The sequence below is a fragment of the Danio aesculapii genome, chromosome 25 (assembly GCF_903798145.1).
Source record: "Danio aesculapii chromosome 25, fDanAes4.1, whole genome shotgun sequence".
Taxonomy (NCBI): Eukaryota; Metazoa; Chordata; class Actinopteri; order Cypriniformes; family Danionidae; genus Danio; species Danio aesculapii.
The window spans coordinates 9,437,231-9,461,969 of NC_079459.1; the positions used below are offsets into that span (position 1 = coordinate 9,437,231).

Genomic DNA, 24,739 nt, shown 5'->3' on the forward strand with positions numbered 1-24,739 from the left:
ACTGTTCCTATTTACTATGACCTTTTATGTGAAGCTGCTTTGACACAATCTACATTGTATAAGAGCTATACAAATAAAGGTAAAATGAATTGAATTGAATTGAATTATGTACATGTGATTTTTCAGGTTCTTTATTTTTAATAAATTTGCAACAATTTTTAAAAAAATCTTTTTTTTTTTTCACATTGTCATTTTGGGGTATTGTGTGTAGAATTTTGAGGAAATAAATGAATTTAATCCATTTTGGAATAAGGCTGTAACATAAAACAAGCGAAATGAATACTTTCCGAATGCACTGTATATATGGTTGCAAAATTGTGGGTATTGTCAAGGCTAGAAACTTTCCATGGGAATTAATGGGAACCTATGATAATTAACGGGAACTAATATGAATAAACTGTGAATTTGGTTAATTGAAGGTTAGCCTATGACAGGGTACAATATTGTAATAAAAAAAAAAATCTTACTGCATAATTTTGATTAAAACAACCAGATTTAATGCAGTTCTCTATCCTGCATATTCCTCAAATCACACGTGCACAACACTGTATGCACTGATATTTTCTTGAATTGTCTTGATGCTAACAAAATAACTTTAAAAAAAATGTTTGATTTATTTAAATTCTTTTTTTATTTAAATTCAATTCAAAAATACTGTGCACCAACATTTACCACTGTATAAACAAATACACTAACCGAGGTGAAAATGTTTAATACCTGAATATCAAAATAATATCAAAGCCACATTTCTGCATTTGAATCCAAATCCTATATTATTTAAGGTTGTAAGTTTGATATTTAGGGGGGGTTAGGGAATTTGTTCCTTTTACAGCAAACTTAAGCGAATCTGTTTTCTTACATTCCAGAAAATTCCAGAGACCCCAAGTTCCCATGGAAATTTACTTAGCGCTTTCCGCCCCTTTGCAACCCTATATGTACACTACCGGTCAAAAGTTTGGGGTCAGTTTTTTTTTTTTTTAAGAAAATGATTCTGTTCATCAAGGCGGCATTTATTAACTAAAAAAAAAGTATTTTGTTAAATACAAATTTATTAAATATTCATTTATTACTTATTGTAGGTAGTTTCAAATGAAATGATTACTCCAGTCATTATTGCTTTTATTACTATTAAATTAATAATAACAATAATAATAATAATAATAATAATAATAATAATGATAATAATAACAATAATAATAATAATAATAATTAATATTAGAGTGATTTCTGAAGAATCATGTGACTGAAGACTGGAGAAATGAAGCTGGAAATCATTCCCAAAATCACTGGAATAAATTATTAAATTAAATTATAATCTTTTGAACAGTTATTTTACAGTGCAATAATATTTCACAATTTTACAATATTTACTGTATTTTTGATTAAATCAATATGAACAAGCTTATTTTAAAACATTTAAAAATCATACTTACCCCGAACTTTTGACCAGTGGTGTATATTTTTTTATGGGGAATTTTGTTACATCTGTGACTGATGAGTTTTGGGGATTAGCAGTAAAAATATAGCTAATATATTAATCATACCTCAAGTAGTAGTTGTACAAATTTTTCAACCATTTCCGCCTTATACTTTCCAGTGAAGAGGAACTGCCAACACCAACTGCAGTGGAGGAGAAGGTGAGATTAGGATATCAGCTTTCTAGATTCTTCTTTTATGGAAACAATATACATTTGGTCACCCACTGACGCTAAGCAGGGCTGTGCCCAGTCAGTACCTGGATGGGAGAACACATTGGAAAGCTAGGATGCTGCGGGAAGTGGGGTTAGTGAGACCAGCAGGGGGCGCTCAACCTCTGGTCTGTGTGGGTCCTAATGCCCCAGTATATTGATGGAGACTCTATACTGCTCATTGAGGGCCGTCTTTCGGATGAGACGTGAAACCGAAGTCCCAACTCTCTGTGGTCATTAAAAATCCCAGGATGTCCTTCGAAAATGTGTAGGGGTTTAACCCTGGCATCCTGGCCAAATTTGCCCACTGGTCTCTGTCCATCATGGCCTCCTAACCATCCCCATATCATAATTGGCTTCATCACTCTGTCTGTATAATTGCTTTATACAATACAGATAATTTCAATGCAGCTTAATCGAGATAAATATAACAGACAATACAAAATATTGTTCATACAAGGCTAGGGATGCACCGATCCTGATACTTGAATCAGATATCGGTTCGATACCGCATATTTTTGCTGCATTGGATATCGGCCAGCTGGTACCGATCCAAATCCGATATTGCGTGTGCTATATTTTGTGTAATTTATAAGCCAACAAAAGCCATGAAAGTAGCCTATTATAAGGCACTAGAAAGTTGTCATGTAGGGCTACTATATCTCAAATGTTTTGAAGCCATTCTATAGTTTGTGAAGTACAGATGAATATTCAAGTGGTCAAATTCACGTTTAATTCAGTGCTTCCCTCCGCTGCGCCTGTCAATCATTTTTCATTCATTCACAATTCAAATGCTGTACTTTTATGACAACACGAAAAACTTTCTCCAAGACTATTTGAAGAGAAATGCATTTAGTTTTGCATTAAATGGGTTCATTTTGACCTGCAACAAGGAGTTCATTGCTGCTTCTAAATCATGCGCTGGCGTAGAGAGGGTTATTACTTGCTTCTCACGCACAAAGTAGACCTACCTGAAATTTTAAATTAGAAAAGGCTCAGTAATACATTAGCCCTGATCCTCAACGCACTGATTTCTTCCCTTTGTGCTGCTGTTTTGGAAGTGTTTGCTGATACCGGAGGGCTGCACACTGTGTCTCAGTGATGCATCAACCAATTCATCCATGCACCAGCTGCACAGTTGCGATGTGCGCCGCTCCGTTATTCTCACAATAAGTTTCTGTTCTCACATCCTTCCAACTGAGTTTATTCTTCAGAGGGGAATACTTTCAGTGCTGCCAATAGTTTGTAAAGCCGGCTGACCGGCTCATTGTGGTCAAAGTAGTTGATTAAATTAATAAAAATGAAACTAACAAGCTCTATATGGATTGTATACAAAAACAAAATTATTTAGCCTAATGTAGGCTACTCTGAAACTATGAATATTTCACTGTAATTTTATTTATATTAATATTTTATTTAACTGACCAGTTTGTGTTTTGCCTCTGAAGCACATAAGCAGACCTTGTTTTACAACAAGTTTAAGCAAGAGAATGTTTAATAAGTAAAACTGGCCTCAAACAGTTTAGTTTACTCTGCATCAAGGCTTGTTATTTTACCAATGACTAGGGTGTATAGTGGTAGCCTATTACAATTTCAAAGAAAAATCTTAATATTAAAAAAGGAAACATAAGCTGGACCACAACAGATCAAATCAATGTCATAATGAATGCTCAAATAATGTAGTCTAGTTTATTATGTCTGTTATTTTTACTAAAGAAGATTTTTTTGAGCTTATCGCTAGAACTACAGAAACTGCAATTATGAAAAAAAACAGCAAAAAAAAAAAAAAAAACAGTATCTGGATAGGATCTATATCGGTCGATACTCAGACTTTTGGTATAGGGATCGGATCAGTTCCAAAAAAATGGTATTGGTGCATCCCTATACAAGGCATAAAAAAACTTTTTTTTTTTTTAAATGTTGGTTCAGTATGCTCAGTGTTGCATTATATAATTCAAAATGTATTATGCTCTTTCTTTAGCACAAACTCCAGGAGATGGAAAGAGAGGAAAAATGGATAAAGATGGTGAAAAAGTGGGAAAAGTACCATAATAGTGAAAAGGTAACTTTAATCGACAGCTACACCTTTAAGTGGATGACATGTTTAAAGCTGCTGTACAATACATCTAAGAATTGTGTATAATGTTTTTAATTTACATTATTGTCTTGTATCAATTAGCTTTTGCTGCCATTATAGTCACAAAATTACTACAGTGAAGTCTGCTATGGCTAAAGAGGCACACACTTCCTAAATTATGGGGACCCAAAAATAAATCTCGCCATCTGTTTGTTTTTCTTTCCCATGTGCATTTTCCAGATGATGAAGCGGGTGTACAAGGGGATTCCCTTGAAGCTGCGTGGTCAGGCCTGGGCTCTTCTATTAGATGTGGAGAAGGTGAAACAAGCAAACTTCAGGAAGTATGAGGTAGGATCACATTTGTGACATATGTTTGGGTTCCAGTTGGTCCTTTGAATGAATAACTGCCTGTTTGTTGAGATTCGTTCCATGACTCAATTGTTTGGGTTTTGATTCGTCCTGTGTGATTGTTTGGGTTTAAATTAGCCAGACGTGTTGTGTCTGAGCCTTTGGCACATCAATGTTTTATTTATAACAAATATTTGCTGCTTTGCATGCTAACAACTTTTTCTTTTCATCTATATTTGTAACCCCCCCCAACCCCCAAATAAAAAAAGACAACAAAGATCTAGAATAAGCTGCAAAGTGGATCAAAGTATTTAATTCACATTTTTTACTAAGATAAAAAAACAGCATTTATTACAGTTAATATAACTTAGTCTTTGTTAACAGTGTATTGACTAATGCTATTGCATGGCTGTCTGGAATACTCTATTCCGATTGGTCAGTTGTGACATTTAAAGGTATGCTGATCCTAATACAGATTTACCTGGATGCTTTGAATCACCTTGACCATCAGTGAATACATTCACATCCTTATATATTTTTTATATATTTTGACTGTTTGGCGCAATCCTTTGATTGAATAATACGTATGTTAGTGTATGCTCGATTCAGCCAGTTTTGTTTCTGTTAGTATTGCATTTTTGACTGCATGGTGCAATGTTGTAACTGAATAATACGCAAGTGAGGGCTATTTTTATTTCAGTCAGCTTTGCGTTTAATTAAAGTATTAATATCTATTACGGCTAAAAATTTTGTCTAAATGTTGTGTTGTTCTAACCCCCTAAGACCTTTGTTTATCTTTGGAACACAAATTAAGATATTTTAGATGAAATCTGAGAGACGTTCAAATTCCAAATTTGTCAAAATATTCCAAGCTTCAAAAAAAATTTAAAAACTACTTTTTTTCGTCTATGTTTTCCGCATCATATCAGGGTGCATTTACTTCGGGCAATAAGACACTTGTTGGTGTTTTCAGTAGTATGGCAAGAGAAATTTCTTGTAAAATGGTGTTCAAACTTACATTGGAAGCATTTAACACTGAATAAAGCACATAATCAGTACCTGAGGAAACAATTGTCATAGCAGTTTATGTTGTTGTTGTTTTTTTTTTTTGTTGTTTTTTTTACAAAGTGATGTTGTTGTTTTAGCACACAAAACTGTTCTTGAAGCTTCGTATGATTACAATTGAACCACTGAAGTCACATAGAATGCTTTCACAAATGTTTTTGGCTTCTTTTCTGGAACATTGCTGTTTACAGAGTGTAAGAGAGCTCTTGGATTTCATCTACAATATCTTAATTTGTGTTCTGAAGATAGACACATTTGAAATGAAATAAGTAGATTGTACAATAGTAGAGTTTAATTATTATTACTATTATTATTATTATTATTATTATTATTATTATTATTATTGTTATTATTATCATCATTACACTATCATTAATAATAAATCATTTTATGTATTTTTAAATACAGCCTTGTTAATAAATTCAAACACATTTAAAAATCTTGCCAACCCCAAACATTTGATCAGTAGTGTAGATACTACCATACCATGGTTCTAATTTTATTCTGATACATTAAAGATTCTCTTGTACTTATAATTAAATTAAAAGCATATCCCTATCTGAATTTCTTGATATATCTAGATGATACTATCTTAGTTGTTTACTGTTCTAGTAAATGCAAATAGCAGAAGTGTCTCTCTTATATTGAAACTAGTGACTATCAAGGTTCCTGTTTCAAAATGTTTGTCAGTAACAGCAATGCGTAGTATGTAGTAGCAGTTGCTGGCTAATTGTCTATTTCCATAAAACCAAAATGAGCAATTACTACACATCTTTTTTTAAGTTTTACTGTGGATTTTATTTAAAGAATAGCTCACTTTAAGTAATAATTTTGTTATGCTTCAAATTTGTATATACTGAGCTCTTTCCATCCAGTATTTTGTAGTGACATTGTTAAAAAAATGTAAATAAACAAATTAAAAAAACAGTAAAATTTGCATGAAAAACCATTAGTAAATCATTTGTTGGTTAATTATGTTTTTGGTTGAAGGATATCTATCATCTCATCCCAATAACATCCTCCCAATAGCAGATAGACAGTGTTTGTTTTTGTCAATTCTCCTCAGTGATGCTTATGCTAAAATGTTACAATTTGGTTTGGGAAAGCATATTTTTACATTAACCTAATGAACAGAAGTCAAAAAAACCTATAAAATATAAATTGTCTACTTTTTTGGCTTGTATGTTTTTGCAGAAAATGAAGGAACAAGCCAAGAGGTATTCAACAGAAATTAAGCAGATAGACCTTGACGTCAACAGGACCTTTAGAAACCATATCATGTTCATGGAACGATTTGGGGTCAAGTAAGACATTGCACAAACGCATACATGTGCACACACACTCAACAAAAAATAATATTTATTTAGCTTTATATATAGTTTTTTTTTCACGTGTTATGCTGCGTTTTATTTTAAGATGGTTCTGAAATGAGCTTCTCAGACCTTAACCAAACCCTTAACCAAAACAAGAGCTCACTTCCTCTTTGTCAGTGCATTTTTTTTGTTCATCAGCTTCCTGTTACTGTGAAAGGCCTCACAGGAAATGACATGACCGGTGACTCGTTGCCATTATGCCCAGAATAAATAGAAACTTTGATGTTCTCCATAACAACTAAAGTTCTGCCACGCTGTCATGACAAAAAAAAAAAATATTTCCTTTTGCACCGGACAGTCATGAAGACGCACTTGGGATTTAATGTCCTCTTAAGATTGGACCGATATCAAAAAAATAATTATTAAATTATACAACCCCATATCAGATAAAGTTAGGACAGTATGAAAATCACAAATAAAAAAATGAAGTAGTGATTTCTAAATTTACTTTGACTTGTATTTCATTGCAGACAATACAACAAACATTATTTAATGTGTTCCTCATAACTTTTATTGTGTTTTTTTCAAAATAAGCACATTCCAATTTTGGTTTTTGCTACACATTTCAAAAAAAGTTTTGAAAACAGTAAAACATTTACCACTTTGTAACATCGCTATTCCCTTTAAAACACTTTAAAGACGTTTTGGGACTGAAGACACCATTTGGGACTGAAGACACCAGTATCCTCTTCCTCTACAGCCAGGGCTTAATATGTGCAGAATGTGGTTTTGCATTGTCTTGTTGAAATATGCATGGGCATCTCTGGACAAGACGGCAGCATATTGTGCTCCAAAATCTCTATGTACTTTTCAGCATTAATGGTGTCATCACAGAAGTGCAAGTTACATTTACCAAGGGTACCTGACCATGACAGAACCTGGCTTTTGGACTTACTGCTAACAGCCTGGATGACCTTTTTTTTTTTTTTTTTGGGTCCGGAGGACAAGGCGTCCATTACTGATTCATCTCACCACAGTGCATGTTGATGGATCAACAATGCTTCTGGACACTGTTAACATAGGGCTTCCTTTATGGCACATTACAGTTTTAACTGGCATTTGTGGATGTAACTACAGTATGTATTGTGGTGCTTGACTAAGGTTTGTCACAGTATCATGTGATGATATCGATTATAGATGAATGATGATGCTTGATGCAGTGCTGCCTGAGGGATTGGAGATCACAGTTGTTCAGCTTAGACTTGCACCCTTGTCCTTTACACACTGAAATTTGCACTGATTACTTGAATCTTTTAATTATGTTATGCACTGTTGACAGTGAAATATCCAAATGTCTTCCTATTTTTCTTTGAGGAACATTGTTTTTAAACATTTCAAGAATTTTCTCACGTATTTGTTGGCAAACTGGCGATCTTCAGCCCATTTTTGCTCCTGAAGTACTAGACCTTTCAATTTACCTGATTACTAGCCCTAAATTGCTCCTGTCCCAACTCTTTTTTTTAAATGTGTTGCAAGAACCAAAATTAGAATACGTGTTTATTTTGAGACAAAAAAAACAAAACAAAACAATAAAAATCATCTAGGAACACATTAAATAATGTTTGTTGTATTGTCTGCAATGAGATACAAGTCAAAGTTAATTTAGAAACACTACTTTTTTTCATTTTTTTTGTAGCCAGTCAGACATGAGTTTTTAATAAAACATAGACCTGCTGTGGGACGCTTTTCAAAAACCTTCCGGTATATCTGAAATCCAGATGCGTCATGTAACATAACAGGCTAGGTCTTCAAACCACACGGTGTGTACATGTAGATCAAAGTGCACAAGAGGTTTTAAACCATGCGGTCTATACACCCACAATAGACAAAGAGCAACCACTTCACTTTTTTTATTTCACAAGGTGCCTGGTAGAAGGAATCTATGAGCAAAGACTTCTACGTTTTTATTAGCGCAGCGCAGCCAATAAGAGGATATAGGTCCGGAAGTGCCGTTTGACACATCTGCTGTTTGTTTGCGTTACTCATCCGCATTTCTACAGCACAGAGGTCACAATTCTGCTTTCCTCTGGCCTGTTACCAGGGGTCTTGCAATGCATCACTAAATCCTTTCAAATATGCCGATGCTATGAAATATTAATGTACATCTCCTGTGAACATAATGGCTTATGCATGAATACACTCTTGCTGCTGGTTAGCTAGTTTCATTCCACTGATTGATTTAAGATTGGACCCTCAGTGCGTTTTGCTCAAAATGCAGTTGGGTTATTGACAAAGGAATACAAAATCTAGATTTTAAAGGCTTAGATCACTCAAAAATGAAAATTCTGTTCTTAACACTTCACATTGACTACGCTTTCGTTATGTTGGTAGCTGTTTTTTACCCTATTGACTTCCATTGTAATGACATTTTTTGATTGCAAAGCCATGACAGCATATAATCATATAATCTAAGCCGTTAGATAGGCCTGAGCTGAGCTCTATAGTAAAACAGCAAATTTTACTGTAGTTTGCATGCGTAACACACTTACTATGTTTGCTATGTTCTGAAAGCCGAGCTGTTTATTTTAATTCTCTTAGACATGGTGTGGTAAGTGCGCAAAGGTCTCTCTCGCATTCTCACACACATACACACACTATACTCCAAATAACTCCATAAAAAAGCCAGAAACAAAGCTCTTTTTTTTGATCTGCAACTTATGATCAACTGTACAAATTAGAACATTTACCTCTTCCCAATAGGCAAAACCACCAATAGTCAAGAATGCATGATTATATGGTGTCATGGCTTTGCAATCAAAAATTGTTAATATAATGAAGGTCAAAATGGCAAAAAAAAACAGCTACTAAATAACAAAATGGTAGTAAATTTGCATAGAGTGTATTGTAGTTTTTTTAAATTTTTAAAGCATTTTCCCAAAATATGATTTGTCACCAAAAAAATCATTCATTTGCTGATAGTTGTGACAAATTAAGACTCAAAATCATAATTATTCACCTTTGTTAATTTTCAGAATATAAATTTTAGATATTATATTTAGATATTTTAAAAGAATTCTGAGAGCTCCCTCATCCTCCGTAGATAGCAATGGTCCCAAAATATTCAAAATGGATCCAAAAACATTGTCAAAACATTTCATCCGACTTCAGTGCTTCAACTGTAATCATAGTAGTATCTAAGAACAAAGGTTCTCAAACTTTTTCACTTCAAGGCCCACCTCCATCTCTGAAAATGTTTTGAAGGACCAAATTGATTTTGTATAGAAAATGCACATTTTAAAGCTTTATTTATTAGCAAAACATTTCTTTTGCCTTCTATTATTCTCTTATTTTTAAAAATATTTTTATAACAATAAAAAACTAAACAATATAAATATATATCTTTAAATATAAAATAAAATATAATAATATATAATTTAATATTTCAAAAAAAAACAAAAAAAAAAAAACGCACAGACAGATACAAAGCTCCTCAATTCTTTACTTCAGTTATTCTTTACAACTGCAGAATATTTGGGCATTTTCTTCAATAAATGAACCTGACAGGACAACAGGAGATGGTAAAAAAATTGTTTCTGCTTTGAATTAGACTGACTACTATTCATCTATTGATCTACCATTCATATCCATTAAAAAAAAACAAAGAAATGTAAAACACAGTAAAAACACTCTAAATCTGTTGAAATACATCGACCTGAAGGCAGCTGGGTTTGAAGCTGGACATTATTGGATAAAATAATGCTGAAACCTCAGCTTTAAATCAGGAATAAAATATATAATAAAGTACATTCAGTAAATATATTTCAAAATTGTACATTTCTTACTGTATTTTTTTATCAAATCTGTGTACAAAAAAATCAGCATCACGTCACTGATCATGTCATACATTGAAACTAAAGGTGTAAAATCATAAGTATTACTGTCATATTATATTAGGAACAGTTCTGAACTTTCTGAATCCTTATGAAGTTGTTATTAACCTAATTTCTTGTTTGTTACAGGCAGCAAGCCCTGTTCCATGTTTTGGCAGCCTATTCAGTCTACAACACGGTAAGGGAGTGACCGAGTTAAAATGTTTGTGTGTAAGTGTGTTATGTAATTCAGAACGGCATGTGCTGGATGAATCCGGGCCGAGGAGAAGTATAGATCAGTGTCCCACCCTGTCAACACAGTCCCCCCCACACACACAATTACCGTGCTAATGGGGACTTCCCAAAGACTTCTATTGTTTTCAGTTATTGTTAGACCGTAACCCTAAAATAAAACTTGTATTTGTTTCAGTGAATAAAGAAATGGCTGCAAGCCAATTTCCAGACAACCCATAATGTACTGCTCGCAAGGTTAGGCGAATAGTATCCCAAATGGTTGCTTGTTAAAGTAGGAGGTAATGTAAACCTGAATATAATTCAATTTAATTTATGAGAATAAGCCACACATTGTTGTTTGACATTTATAGGTCACACTTTATTTTGATGGTCTCTTTGTTGAATTTAAGTTACATTGCATCTACATGCCAGCTAATTTTCATTAGATTATAAGTAGACTGTTAAGTAAGGGTTGAGGTTAGGGTCAGTGTAAGTTGACGTAGTTGCCAAGTTTCTTTTAGTCAGTTAAATGTCTGTTGAAGGAGCAGTATCAGCAGATATTAAGTCTACTAGTACTCAAATGGACCATCAAAATAAAGTGTTACCCAATTACATTTCCAACAATACAATTTCCTTACCCAAAAATAAAAAATTCTGTCAATATATTTGATTTATGTACTTGAGATTATCCCAAATGTTTCAAAGAATGTTCAAATCAAAGTAAATAAGCAATTTTAAATAGTGGCATGGACGATGTCCTGTGTTATCATGGGAATTATGTTATACACCCTTGATTATCAGTTTGGTTTTATAGAGGTCTAACAGGGAAACACCAAAGGTCCTTTAGACTGCACAGAGCAGCATTAGAACAGACCCTTATAATGCATTAGAAATAATAATAATACATTTTATTTATGATGCGCTTTTCTTAAACTCAATGTGTCTTCAAGATATACAACAACAAATAAAATGCAACCCAAGCCAGAATTACAAGCTTACCTAAAATCTACTACTAAACTACCAAAAGCCCTGAGTTTTGAGATTGTAGCGAAACAGAAGGTTGGTTAGATAAACAGGAGCTAGATTATTTAAAGCTTTATAGGTAAGAAGCAATATTTTAAAATCAATACAAAACTTAACAGGCAGCCAGTGTAAGGAGGATAAAATTGGGGTGATATGATCATATTTTCTAGACCTGGTAAGAACTCTGGCAGCTGCATTTTGAACTTGCTGAAGTTTATTAATAGAGGATGCTGGGCAGCCAGCAAACAGAGCATTACTGTAATCCAGCCTAGAAGTCATAAAAGCATGAACTAGCTTTTCTCTTTAAGAGAAGAAAATTGTTGGTCATCCAGTATTTAACATCTTTAATAAACTCCGTTAGCTTAGACCTTACAGACGTCTCATCAGGTTTTGTTGAAATATATAATTGAGTGTCATCTGCATAGGAGTGAAAGCTGATCCCATGTCTTCTAATAATGTCTCCCACTGGTAGCATGTATATTGTAAACAGCAAAGGGCCTAAAACTGATCTCTGAGGTACCCCATACTTTACTGGGCTGACTTATGAAAGCTGCCCATTAATATTCACAAACTGGTAACGGTCAGCTAAGTATGACTTAAACCATTGTAGAGCCAGTCCCTGGACACCTGTAGAATTTAAGCAATTTATGAAGATATTGTGGTTAATGGTGTCAAATGCCGCACTAAAATCGAGTAAAACTAATAGCGAGATGCACCCTTGGTCAGCAGCTAAGAGTAAATCATTGGTTATTTTCACTAATGTGGTTTCTGTACTGTGATGAGCTCTGAAACCTGACTGAAACACTTCAAAAACATTGTTCGTCTGCAGAAAGGAGAATAATTGGGCAGAAACAACTTTTTCTAGCATTTTAGACATAAATGGAAGATTTGAAATAGGCCTATAATTAGCTAAGCTGCTGGGGTCCAGTTGTTGTTTCTTAATAATAGGCTTAATAACAGCTAGCTTGTAAGGATTAGGAATATGGCCTAAAGATAAAGAAGAGTTGATAACGTTAAGAAGTTCTCCTATAACAGGTAGCAATTCTTTCAGTAATTTTGTTGGAATTGGGTCTAATATACACGTAGCTGGTTTAGAACTATTTATAATTTTATCTAGCTCTTCCTGTTCTATGATTTTGATTTTGAAGCACTGTAGGTTATTAAGGTTCAGTGGAATGTTTACTGGATCTGAAGTATAAGGCAGTGCAGAAAGTTTAACATCTTCTATTTTCTGTCTAAAGCCTTCTATTTTATCACTGAAAAAATTCATGAAGTCATCACTACTAATTTGCAGTGAGACATTTTATTCCAAAGATGACCAATTATTTGTTAATTTAGCAGTGATGCTAAATAAAAATCTAGGATTATTTTCTATCAGTTTGCGGAGGTGCTCAGCCCTGGCAGATTTTAGAGCCCCCCTATAGCTGGACATACTGTCTTTGTACGCAATTCTAAAGACCTCTAAATTTTTTTTTTAATTTACTTTCCAGGGCACGGGTTGCTGTTTTGAGAGCTTGAGTATGACTGTTATACCATGGTGTAGTTTTATTCTCTCTAGCCTTTTTAATTTGATGGGTGCCACGGTATTTAGAGTGCTAGTAAAGATGGCATCCATACTGCTGGTCACTACATCAAGGTCATTTGCGTTTGCGGGTACATTTCAAAATAGAGAAAGATCAGACAAGTTATTTGTGAATTCATTTTTTTGGACGGAACGATAGTTCTACCAGGATGATATATCGGAGCGGATCTGCTAATTTCAGGTAAACACAGCTTATATAGTAAGAGGTAGTGGTCTGTAATATCATCACTTTGTGGTATAACGTCTACATCAATGACCTCAATTCCATAAGACAGAATTAGATGTAATAATGTATGCTTTAAGCGATGGGTTGGACCAACGTTTCGCTTTATCCCAAGTGAATGTAGTAAATCCATAAACGCGGGCCGAATGTATCGTTAGCGTCATCTATGTGGATGTTAAAGTCTCCTACAATTAGTATTTTATCAGTTTTAACTAGTAAGTCAGAGATAAAATCAGAAAACTCTTTTAGAAAATTGACATAGGGTCCTGGAGGTCTATATATGGTGATTAAAGCGAGAGATAACATAGTTTTTTGCATAATATCCGGAAGCATAACATTAAGCGCTAATACTTCAAAGGAGTTAAATAAAAGTCTGTTTCTCTGATTAACATTAAGAATATCACTAAAGATTGATGCAACTCCACCACCACGACCAGTTTGACGAGCCTAATGTTTATATAAGAATCCTGGAGGAGTTGCTTTATTATAATATAGTCATTTTGTTTCAGTGAGACTGAGTGCATTAAGATTGTTATCTGTTATTATTTCATTTATGATAAGTGCTTTAGGTGCTAGTGACCTGATGTTTAGGAGGCCAAGCTTTACGAAATTTGTATTTTCACTTTTTAGCGTTTTTTCTGGTTTGATTCTTAACAGATTTTTTCTGGAGCACACAGTACGTTTATTTCTTGATGTAATAATAGGAACAGGAACAGACACAGTCTCTATGGGGTTAGCCAGACATGCATTACTGTGATTTAAGTGGGACAAACAAGAGTCCATATGGCTAAAATGGGAATTTAGTGAATTTTCACTTACTAGTCAGACAGAACGAAGTGTCCTGTAGATGTTGTCTGACAGGAGTTTAGCTCCAGCTCAACTGGGGTGCAGCCCGTCAGCACGAAAAAGCCTTGGACGCTCCCAGAAAAGATTCCAGTTATTAGCAAAGAGCAATTTCTGTTCTTTACACCATGTTAATAATAGCCATTCATTCAGAGCAAAAAGTCTACTGAACCTTTAATTTCCTCGGCGGTAGGTAGGAAGCGGTCCAGAAATTATGATCTGCGTGGCAGGGGATGTGCGTCGATCCGTCTCGATCAGGCTCCTGAAGTCCATCTTCAGGATCTCTGTCTGCTGCAGCCCGGTGTCGTTCGTCCCCACGTGGAGGATGACAGCACCGATGCTCTCGCCAGCACTCAGGATAGTAGGTACCTGGGCAGAAATATTCTTTATGCGAGCACCAGGAAAGCAATAGTACGTATGTTGTTACCTTTAGTGGAAGCAACGTGGACGTGTCGAACGATGGAGTCACCGATAATAGCCACATCGAAACCCATCTCGCGGAGAGTGGCAAAGTGGTTCTCCTTGGAGATCTCGAACACGGGAGGAGGAGACGTTCTGCCCTGGGGCCTGGTAAGCACCTTACATCGCACCGCACCGCACCCAGAGGCTATGGTAGCCGGGTGCCGGCGTGAACGACACCTGGGCGAATCGTGTCCTTGGTTCGCTGGGCCTGGACAGAGAAACACACGGTGTTGAGGTGGACGGAGTGTTGAGATTGTATCGCACACCTACCTCAGATGAGCGAGCCGGAGCGCAGGGCATATCGAGCAAGGCCCGCGCTAGCAGACTAAAGCTACAAACAGCAAGTGGATGCTCGAGAGACAGAATGTTTTAAAGTAGATTTGTTTGTATAAATGTATTAAGGGTTAGTTCACCCAAAGTAGGAGAGACAAATACTTAGCGAATGAGGAGGTATTGTATGATAAAAATGTAAATTGCGAATCTATGCGACAGAGCTCCAAACACACGCAGCCAGGGTACCGTAACAGTGACAGTGACGTCACTCGAGCATGCGCAGTAGTGATCCGGCTTTGGTTGTTGAGAATATAGTGCGTTGATGTTGTTCCGTGAAACTAGCGTCGAATGCTACTTAATGACGTTAATTATACTATAGCATGAAAAACGGGATTATGAAAGGAACGTTCAAAAAGCAATTCATGTAAACACCTTAATCATATTATTGTCTTATTTAGATTAAGTCAAATAATTAGATAACTGATGTCCATGTAAACGTAGTCAGTAGCTATGTTTCCATCCCAAAAATGCGAATAAAGCAGCGCTTCCATCCAATGAGTCAAAGAGAACAAAATTGTCACTTTCTGATTAACTGGCGCCAAATATCAATAGTAAAAACTGAATTTACTGCAGTAGAAAAAGCTGCGTGAATCTTTTCTTTATTTAATAAATTACTTACGCCTCAGAATACAGTATGTCGACAAGCAATGAACGTTTAAAGGTATAAGATGCGGAGATGGTAATTAGTAATATAATAACACTAATACTAAAATGGTTAAGGCATTTTAGAATGACTAAAACAAGTTTGTCCATTCACACACATTGTTATCGCCACATGTTCTCTTATAACAAAATCACATTACTTTTTTTAATGCGCATACTGCAGTTTGTTAGGTAAAAGTGTTCGCGTCTGTCTAGTGCTGAATAGATGTTGTGTTATTTAATTTATTTTTGGGGTACTTAATGAAACTGACCCTAATTAAAGACAATACAGGGGATGTACAAAGACAAATGGAAGAACTGTTTTGTTGTTATAGTCATGGTTAGGCAGGATGTTTTGACAAAATTGCAGGAGCACAAATTTCTTTGTAAAAATGAGGAGAGTGTCAGTTTTGAAGAGACGAGAAGTGGTACAATGTTCCTTTTCCTTTCCAGTGTGCCTAGTAGAAAGTGAGTCAGCTGGGCAAGAGGAGGGCCATGGAGAGGGAAGGAGAGCTAGAAGTGTGTATTTAGTGAAATGAGCAGGAGGCACATAGCTGGTATTCAGATGCACATGCGTGATTAAAATGAAAACTGCAGACAGGACACGGCACTAGAGAACTATTTTTGCAGACCTGCGTTGACGTTTAAGTTACTACAAACTCAGAAATTTCAGCTATGCTGCATCATTGTGAAATATATGATAATATCGCGATAACAGTGTATTTCTTACAATATAACAAATCCCTAGAAAAAAAAGTATTTTTATTAGCTATGTTTTTAAATCATTATGTCATGATATTAAATAAACAATTAAAGATATTTGTTCAGATATAATTAAATTCTAGTTCAGACTGAAAACTGTGTCAAGGTGCTTAGTCTTTAAAACGCTATAAATGGAAACTGACTCTGATTGACTCTTTTCCACTTTTGTCTCGACTCCCGCCATTAGTATTTATTTTCAGCTCTGGGTTCACTTTTGAGCCTCTTCAGCCAATAGCAGAACAACAACTACAGGGGAGGTGGGGATAAAGATAGTAAGACCCCATCTGATAGGGCAAATTTAGATAAACAATAGTGCACAAAATAAATGTAATTTATCATGTGTCTGCATATTCTATTAGAACGATAATGATAATTTAGCGATATGTTTATATATTGTGCAATCCTATTTTGTTGTATTTAGTTATTTGTTTCGTTACTAGCGGTGTCATACTTGGAGATATATATATATATATATATATATATATATATATATATATATATATATATATATATATATATATATATATATATATATATATATATATATATATATATATATATATATATATATATATATATATATATATATATATATATAATATATTATATATATATATAATATATATGTTTGATAATATTTTTTCTTCTGGAGAGTCTTATTTGTTTTATTTTGGCTAGAATAAAAGCAGTTTTTAACTTTTAAAAACCATTTTATATATATATTTTTTTTTTCGATTAGTCTACAGAACAAACCATCGTTATACAATAACTTGACTAATTACCCTAACCTGCCTAGTTAATCTAATTAACCTAGTTAAGCCTTTAAATATCACGTTAAGCTGTATAGAAGTGTCTTGAAAAATATCTAGTCAAATATTATGTACTGTCATGGCAAAGATAAAAGAAATCCGTTATTAGAAGTGAGTTATTAAAACTATTATGTTTAGAAATGTGTTGAAAAAATCTCTCTCTCTCTCTAAAAAAATCTATTAAAAAATATTTAATCAGAGAAGCAAGCATCCTTTTAACATTATATTCAATCTTTTTCCTGAATTGTTTCTTTTCTGCTGATAAAAATTGGCAGTGTTTTTCAACAACTGACATTTTCTTTTTCAACATATTTAAAATGCAAAAAACGTTTGTGCTCTCACTAAAAAGAAAAAAAGGACACTTACTGCTAACACTTGGATTTTAAACAAAAATAAAAGCATTAAAGGTGCAGTAGGTGATCTGCCAAAATGCTAACCGGTTAGCATATTAACTTCGGACGGCAGGGGAGGGACTGTGTTTCAAAGCCACGCCTCCTGAAATCGCGAACGCGCACCACGACATGAGAACAGACAACCCACTAGTGACTAGTTCATGTTATTCACCAGTTTGAAATGTAGTTAGTGTTTGGCCGGAGACGTGCAGGAATTACACTTACATGCTATTTCAGAGTGAATATTCAGAGTAGCATGGTGAACAATATAGGGAGTGCGTCACAAGCTGTCATTTATCAAAAATGACCCAATGTGAATATAAAAGTAACTTCAGCTCAGTAAAGCAGGCTAGGCGGAATATTGTTATTTACTGATGTTTTGTTGTTAAACTAAATAAAAATCTACATTATCGATGCTGTAAAAGGTCCCGTATGAAACTGAAAATAGTCACATCAGTCTTTCAACGGTAGATTTCAGTGGTTGAACAACCCTTCTGTGCATATAACCCATTCATAACAACACAATACATCTGCTTTGGGGGACTAAAATAGTTTAAAACATAGTATTACCTGTCTAACAGAAATACTTCAGCCATGGTGTCGTCCTTCCTCCAGCATGCAAAAGTAACTCCAAAATTGAATCAGGATTTTAAAAAGTTTCAATTCAGCATTTGATTTTACCGTGACTGTCTCAAATGCATGTGAACACGCAGTCTACATTTGCTGACAGCTTGGGCTACTTATCAGAATTATGGTAGATGTCGGCCCGACAATATTTAATTTAACATTTTTTAGTTTTATGCCTTACCCAGAATATAAAAATACATATAAACACATTTAAATCATTTACTTTAATTACTACTGGACAGTGAAGAAACTTTCAACCAGCACAACAAAAAAAAAATTTGAGAACAATCACCTGCTGCACCTTTACAGCAATAATACCATGTAAAATGCGTCATTGTAAGTGTCCAGCTCTTTTGGTTAACAGTGGCTTATACAGTGCTCTCTATGGTTTAAGATCATTGCTCATCTTAAAAAAAAATGTACGCCATGGAGTGTTAACTCTTTCATCCAATGCCTTCTTGTTAAAAGATTTTACTCAAGCATTATACACCGAAAAAGATGGTACATTGCAAATTGTTGTAAATGTAAATGGGCTGAATTTAAACAATTAATTTAACTGAACATTGCTAAATTGTATTTGCTTAATTTAGCCCATATGAATCATTTGCAACCACTTACCTTAAAAAAATTATTAAATCCAATTAATCATTTTTTTTGAGTGTGCAGCTTCTTTCCATTACTTGCAAACAAGTCCATATCCACAATTTTTCCAGACTCAAAAAAACAACAACTTTATTATCACCTACTGTAGATATGGTGGTTATATCCGGTCCTACATATAGAAATCTGAGGTACAGCAAATGTATGCAAATAATCACATATGTAAATGATAAGTTGAGGTTTAGATTTCAAATATATTAAAATATGGCACATATATACAGTTGAAGTCAGAATTATTAGCCTTCCTGTATATTTTTTTCCCCAATTTCTGTTTAACGGAAAATATTTTTTTTTCAACACAATTCTAAACATATTAGTTTTAATAACTCCTTTTTAATAACTGTTTTTTTTTTCTTTGCCATGATGACAAAAAATAATATTTTACTAGAATTTTTTCAAGATGCTAGTATTCAGCTTAAAGCAATGGTCTCAAACTGGATTCCTGGAGGGCCGCAGCTCTGCACAGTTTTGCTCCAACCCTAATCAAACAGAGCTGATCCAACTAATCAAGGTGATTAGCTTAACGTGACATTTAAAGGCTTTATAACAGTGGTTTGTTTTGTAGACAACCAAAAAAATATTGCTTAAGAGGGCTAATATTGACTTTAAAATGGTTTTAAAATAATTAAAAACTGCTTTTATTCTAGCCAGAATAAAACAAATAAGAAGAAAAAATATGATCGTAAATACTGTAAAAAAATCCTTGCTCTGTTAAACATCATTTGGGAAATATGGGAAATTTGGGAAAAAGAACAACTGTCATTTGAGAACCAAACCGAAAAATGTATGTGCACCCCCACAAATGAGCACTTTTAATACTTAGACCACTGTCAGTGTTTGTGTCAAAAAGTGTAGTGTGATAATCTGGTTATGTGGTTTTTGTATAGGAAGTGAGCTACTGTCAGGGGATGAGCCAAATCGCTGCCATTCTGCTCATGTATATGAACGAGGAGGATGCATTCTGGGCCTTATCACAGCTACTGACCAATCAGAAACATGCCATGCATGGTAAGCTTCAGAGCTCAATCTCTAACCACTTTCTGCATAGATAAATAGATAGATAGCTTTGTTGAATGTGCTGTAATTGATCCAATGTCTTCCTCTGTTATTATTAAAAGGATTCTTCATCCCAGGGTTTCCCAAGCTCCACCGTTTTCAGGTTCATCATGACAAAATACTGTCCAAACTCCTTTCCAAACTCAGGAAGCACTTGGTAAGACTTCTTGGTTTAGTCTTAAATGTATAGTTCACCCTAAAATGTCAATTCTGTGATCATTTGTGTTGACCACACAGGAAGATACAATCACCGGCCACTTTATTAGATACACCTGTCCAACTGCTCGTTAATGCAAATGTCTAATCAGCCAATCATATGGCAGCAACTCAATGCATTTAGGCATGTACACATAGTCAAGATGATCTGCTGCAGGTCAAACTGCTTATAGAAAGGCCACTCATAACAACCGAGGTATGCAGCTGAGCATCTCTGAACGCACAACATGTCCAACCTTGAGGCGGATGGACTACAGCAGCAGAAAACCACAACGGGTGCCACTCCTGTCAGCTAAGAACAGGAAAATGAGGCTACAATTTACACAGGTTCACCAAAATTGGACAATAGAGGATTGGAAACATGTTTCCTGGTCTGAAAACTCTCAATTTCTGCTGCGACATTCAGATGGTTGGTTCAAAATTTGGCATCAACAACATGAAAGCATCAATGGTATCAACGGTTCAGGCTGGTAGTCATGGTGTGGGGGATATTTTCTTGGCACACTTCGATAACACGCCATGTCATAAAGCGTGAATCATCTCAGACTGGTTTCTTGAACATGACAATGAGTTCACTGTACTTAAATGACCTACACAGTCACCAGAACTCAATCCAATAGAGCACCTTTGGGATGTGGTGGAACGGGAGATTCGTAGATTTGCAGCCGACAAATCTGCAGCAACTGCATGACTCTATCATGTCATTATGGATCAAACTCTCTGAGGACTATTTCCAGTACCTTTTTGAATCTATGCCACAAAGGATTCAAGCATGATTGAGGTTCTGAAGGCAAGGGGGGTACTAGTACAGTGTACCTAATAAAGTGGCTAGTGAGTGTATGTTGAAGAATGTTGTAAAGCAGCAGCCATTGACTTCCATAATTGACCTGTTCCTGTAGTTTTTGCAATATTATTCATAATATTTTGTATTGTGATCATAAGGCAAACCACTTTTCAGGAAAAGATCATTTTTGGATGAACCTTCACTTTAAGTTTGCTTGGATTTATCAAAACATAACTAGATACAAGTCTTTAGTCATTTAAATGTTGTCTTCAATTCAGGAAAAGGAACAGATGTCCACTGGTATCTACACAACCAAATGGTTCCTTCAGTGCTTTATTGACAGGGTAAGACATTTTCATTTTTAATGTACTGTATATAATTTGTTTTCACTACTGTTGTGCTGTGTGTCTCTTGTAAAAGAATCTTGGTTACTGGGTTAAATAAATCACAGAGAGACATACAGGAAACAAAAAGAGGTGTGTCTGTGTAAAACTGGTTTTCATGTCCTTAACAGAAGTGCCACAAAATATTAACACAATGTGAACTTGACACAGATCCTTTCTCTGTGATCCAGTCAAAATGTTCAGTATACAGTCTACCCTTTTATTTTTAAAGATGCTATAGGTATGCATTGATACAAAATTATTCTCTGATATCTAAATAGAAGATATGGGGCTTAGGTAAGTACAAAAACCCACAAATGGTTTTATAGGTTCATTTTAACACATACACTTAATGCACGAATAGACTACATTGAACATGTACACAGAATATGCTATGAAACTGCAGGTTAACTATGTTTATGTATAATAACTTTAACCGTTAAAAGCTATTAGTACTAGTTAATTAAAGTTATTGGTAACTAATAAAGTTATGGTAACTAATAACCTTAACTTTTCCAAATCTGATTGTAATGCAATAATTATGGAGTCAATCTAGGGCCACGTATTCTTGTGAAATAAAAGAAAGCTTTGCAAACAAAAAATAAAGTGTTGAGCAATAAATAAATAAAAAAATAACTAAATAAATAAATAAATAAATAAATGAAAATTTCCCAAAATCGCAAAGTGAATTTAATTTTTTTTTATTTTTTTTTGGAGAAATAAAAATGAATTTTGCTAACAAAAATAAAGAGTTGCAAAGGGAAAATTAAGTTTTGAGAAATAAAAATGAAACTTGCAAACAAACAAAAAGAACTGCAAATAAAATAAAATTCAAAAATCAAAATCAAAAGTGCAAAAAAAAAAACTAAAATATTTGCAATAAAAAAAAACGATATATTAAAATGTTCATTTGGATTACCTTTTTAGTCAAGAGCGAGTTTTACTTTGCACTTCACGTTTCGGCATGTTTCACTTTGTGGCCCTGATTTGACAAAGGGCCATAACACTCAAGTTACCTTGACTCCACCCCCTTGTCAAATCAGGGCCACAAAGTGAAACGCGTAGAAACGTGAAAGTGAAAACAGCATTGCAAACTTACTAGTGACTAAGATGCTGATCAAACTGAGCATTGCAGTTGGCTGGATGGGTTTTGTAAAGGCAATGCTATAAAAAAAATGTTTTGCAAATAGTTATAATAATTTACAAAAATATAGCTCTCTGATATACAAACACACACGCATACAGTGCTCAGCATATATAAGTACACCCCTCACAAATCGATCTTTTAAAATCATATTTTTAATAGGAAGCTATACAATATTACATTTGTGCATATACGTTATATTAGAAGCCAAATATAACAAAATAACTTATGAAAATGGTCCAAAAACTAGTACAGCCAAATTTATGTTATAGAAAAATATTAAATAAAAATTTTAAAAAATAGGAAAAATCAAGAGAAGCAAAAAAGATTGAAAAATTGTGTTGAAATTTTGTAGGTTGTAATTTGTTTTGCAATATTAAGCTTGAATTTAATTCTATTATCTTTCAATTTCTAAATATGTTTGTTGAATAAAGTATTATTTTAATAAGTATATCTGTTTAATAAATCTGTTTTGTTTAAATGCACCAAAATACATTGCCTATATTTACTGAGAAATGAAGAAAAATATTCATTTTCAAAATGGGGTGTACTCAATTATGCTGAGCACTTTACACGTTTTATTGTACAATTAACGTGTTTTCACTTGCATTTTTATACTTAAGTACAAACTTTTTCTGTGCTCAAGTAGTTATTTTTGTTGTTTCCATTTACAAAAATTGGCAACATCTCTAAAAAACAATTAAATTCATTTCATCTTTATTTCTAAACCCAATGCAAAACAGTCATGATGTTTGTCTCGCTGTTAATCACTCCGATCCAGTAAAACTGCATTCACCGGAGTGCTGTCTGTCATGACCTTTCTGAGCATGACAGTGTGGTTAGTAATGCAACATACACTGTAGTGTTGTTTTTGGCGGCCTGCTTTAATTTTAGTCTTTGTGTGAAGCTGACATTTTTGAATTTATTAGTTTTAGTCACGTTTTATAAGTATACACTTTTTAGTGTAGTCAGGTTTTACTCAACTAAAATTCTGAGCCATTTAGTCAGAATCATCCATAACTATTTTCATCAAGTTTTAGTCAATGAAAACTGATCACATTGCAGTCTTAAGCCTGATTCATACTTTTGCGCACATCACGATACGGACGAGGCTTTTATACTTGATGCGTTCACCATTGTGATATTCTTAAAAACTACAGAGGGTGGTCAAAGGAAACCCACCATAAAAACCATAGAAGTAGGAAGTTTCCGGAACTACATCATATCATTATTATCGTTCAATAATGATGTTTAAACTAATTATTTTTATCAATAATAAAAATAATTAATAATTAATAAATAAAATAATCATAAATTATTTTAAATGATTATAAAGATTTTTAAAACCATTCAAGATTTTTTTAATCAAACATGGATGCATCACTTGCTTTTGTTCATATCTCGGACAGTTTTAGATTAGATTAGATTAGATTCAACTTTATTGTCATTACACATGTACAAGTACAAGGCAACGAAATGCAGTTTAGGTCTAACCAGCAGTGCAATAGCAGCAAGTGCAGGATACAGGTATAAGTTATAAAGTGCAGTTATAGAAAAACTATGGTGATATTTACAGATGGATGTACTATCAACATTATATACAGGTTGTATTAGCTATGAACAGATTTACAATAAATGAATATATGTACAGGATACTATTAATAGCAGAAGTGTGCAGATAGATAAACATAATTACAAATGTCCATGTGCAGTGGGTATGTATAGTTCAAGTAAATGAATCAGTGCAATGAATATGTGCAAACTTTAAATGTGCAAATGTTAAATAGTGCAGTGATTGTGAGGAGTATAAGTTAGAGGAGTGTGGGGGGTGTATTGGGGGGGCAAAAGAGTCAGTGAGGGGCAGAGTTCAAAAGGAAGACAGCTCTGGGGAAAAAGCTGTTCCTCAGTCTGCTGGTTTTTGTCCGGGGGAGCCTGAAGCGCCTGCCGGAAGGCAGGAGAGAAAACAGTCTGTGAGCAGGGTGAGAGGTGTCCTTAAGAATACTGCGTGCTCGGCGCAGGCAGTGTTTCTTCTGGATGTCCTCTATGTCTGGCAGTGTAGTCCCTGTGATGCGTTGGGCAGTTTTCACCACCCGCTGCAGTGCCTTACGCTCAGCAACAGAGCAGCTTCCATACCAGACTGTGACGCAGTTGGTCAGGATGCTTTCTATTGTGCATCGGTAGAAGTTCACCAAGACGGCTGATGA

General features: G+C 34.5%; 1 protein-coding gene across 1 annotated transcript in view; it reads left to right on the top strand.

The window, feature by feature from the left end:
• The window catches only part of si:dkeyp-19e1.3 (USP6 N-terminal-like protein), a 61,462-nt gene that overhangs the window by 27,965 nt on the left and 8,758 nt on the right, over positions 1-24,739 (top strand). Inside the window, exons 4-11 of the mRNA XM_056451435.1 lie at positions 1,598-1,637; positions 3,670-3,750; positions 4,006-4,113; positions 6,373-6,482; positions 10,511-10,559; positions 19,840-19,960; positions 20,071-20,165; positions 21,287-21,352. Of these exons, the coding sequence (XP_056307410.1) occupies positions 1,598-1,637; positions 3,670-3,750; positions 4,006-4,113; positions 6,373-6,482; positions 10,511-10,559; positions 19,840-19,960; positions 20,071-20,165; positions 21,287-21,352 (670 nt within the window). The remainder of the gene's footprint in view (positions 1-1,597; positions 1,638-3,669; positions 3,751-4,005; positions 4,114-6,372; positions 6,483-10,510; positions 10,560-19,839; positions 19,961-20,070; positions 20,166-21,286; positions 21,353-24,739) is intronic.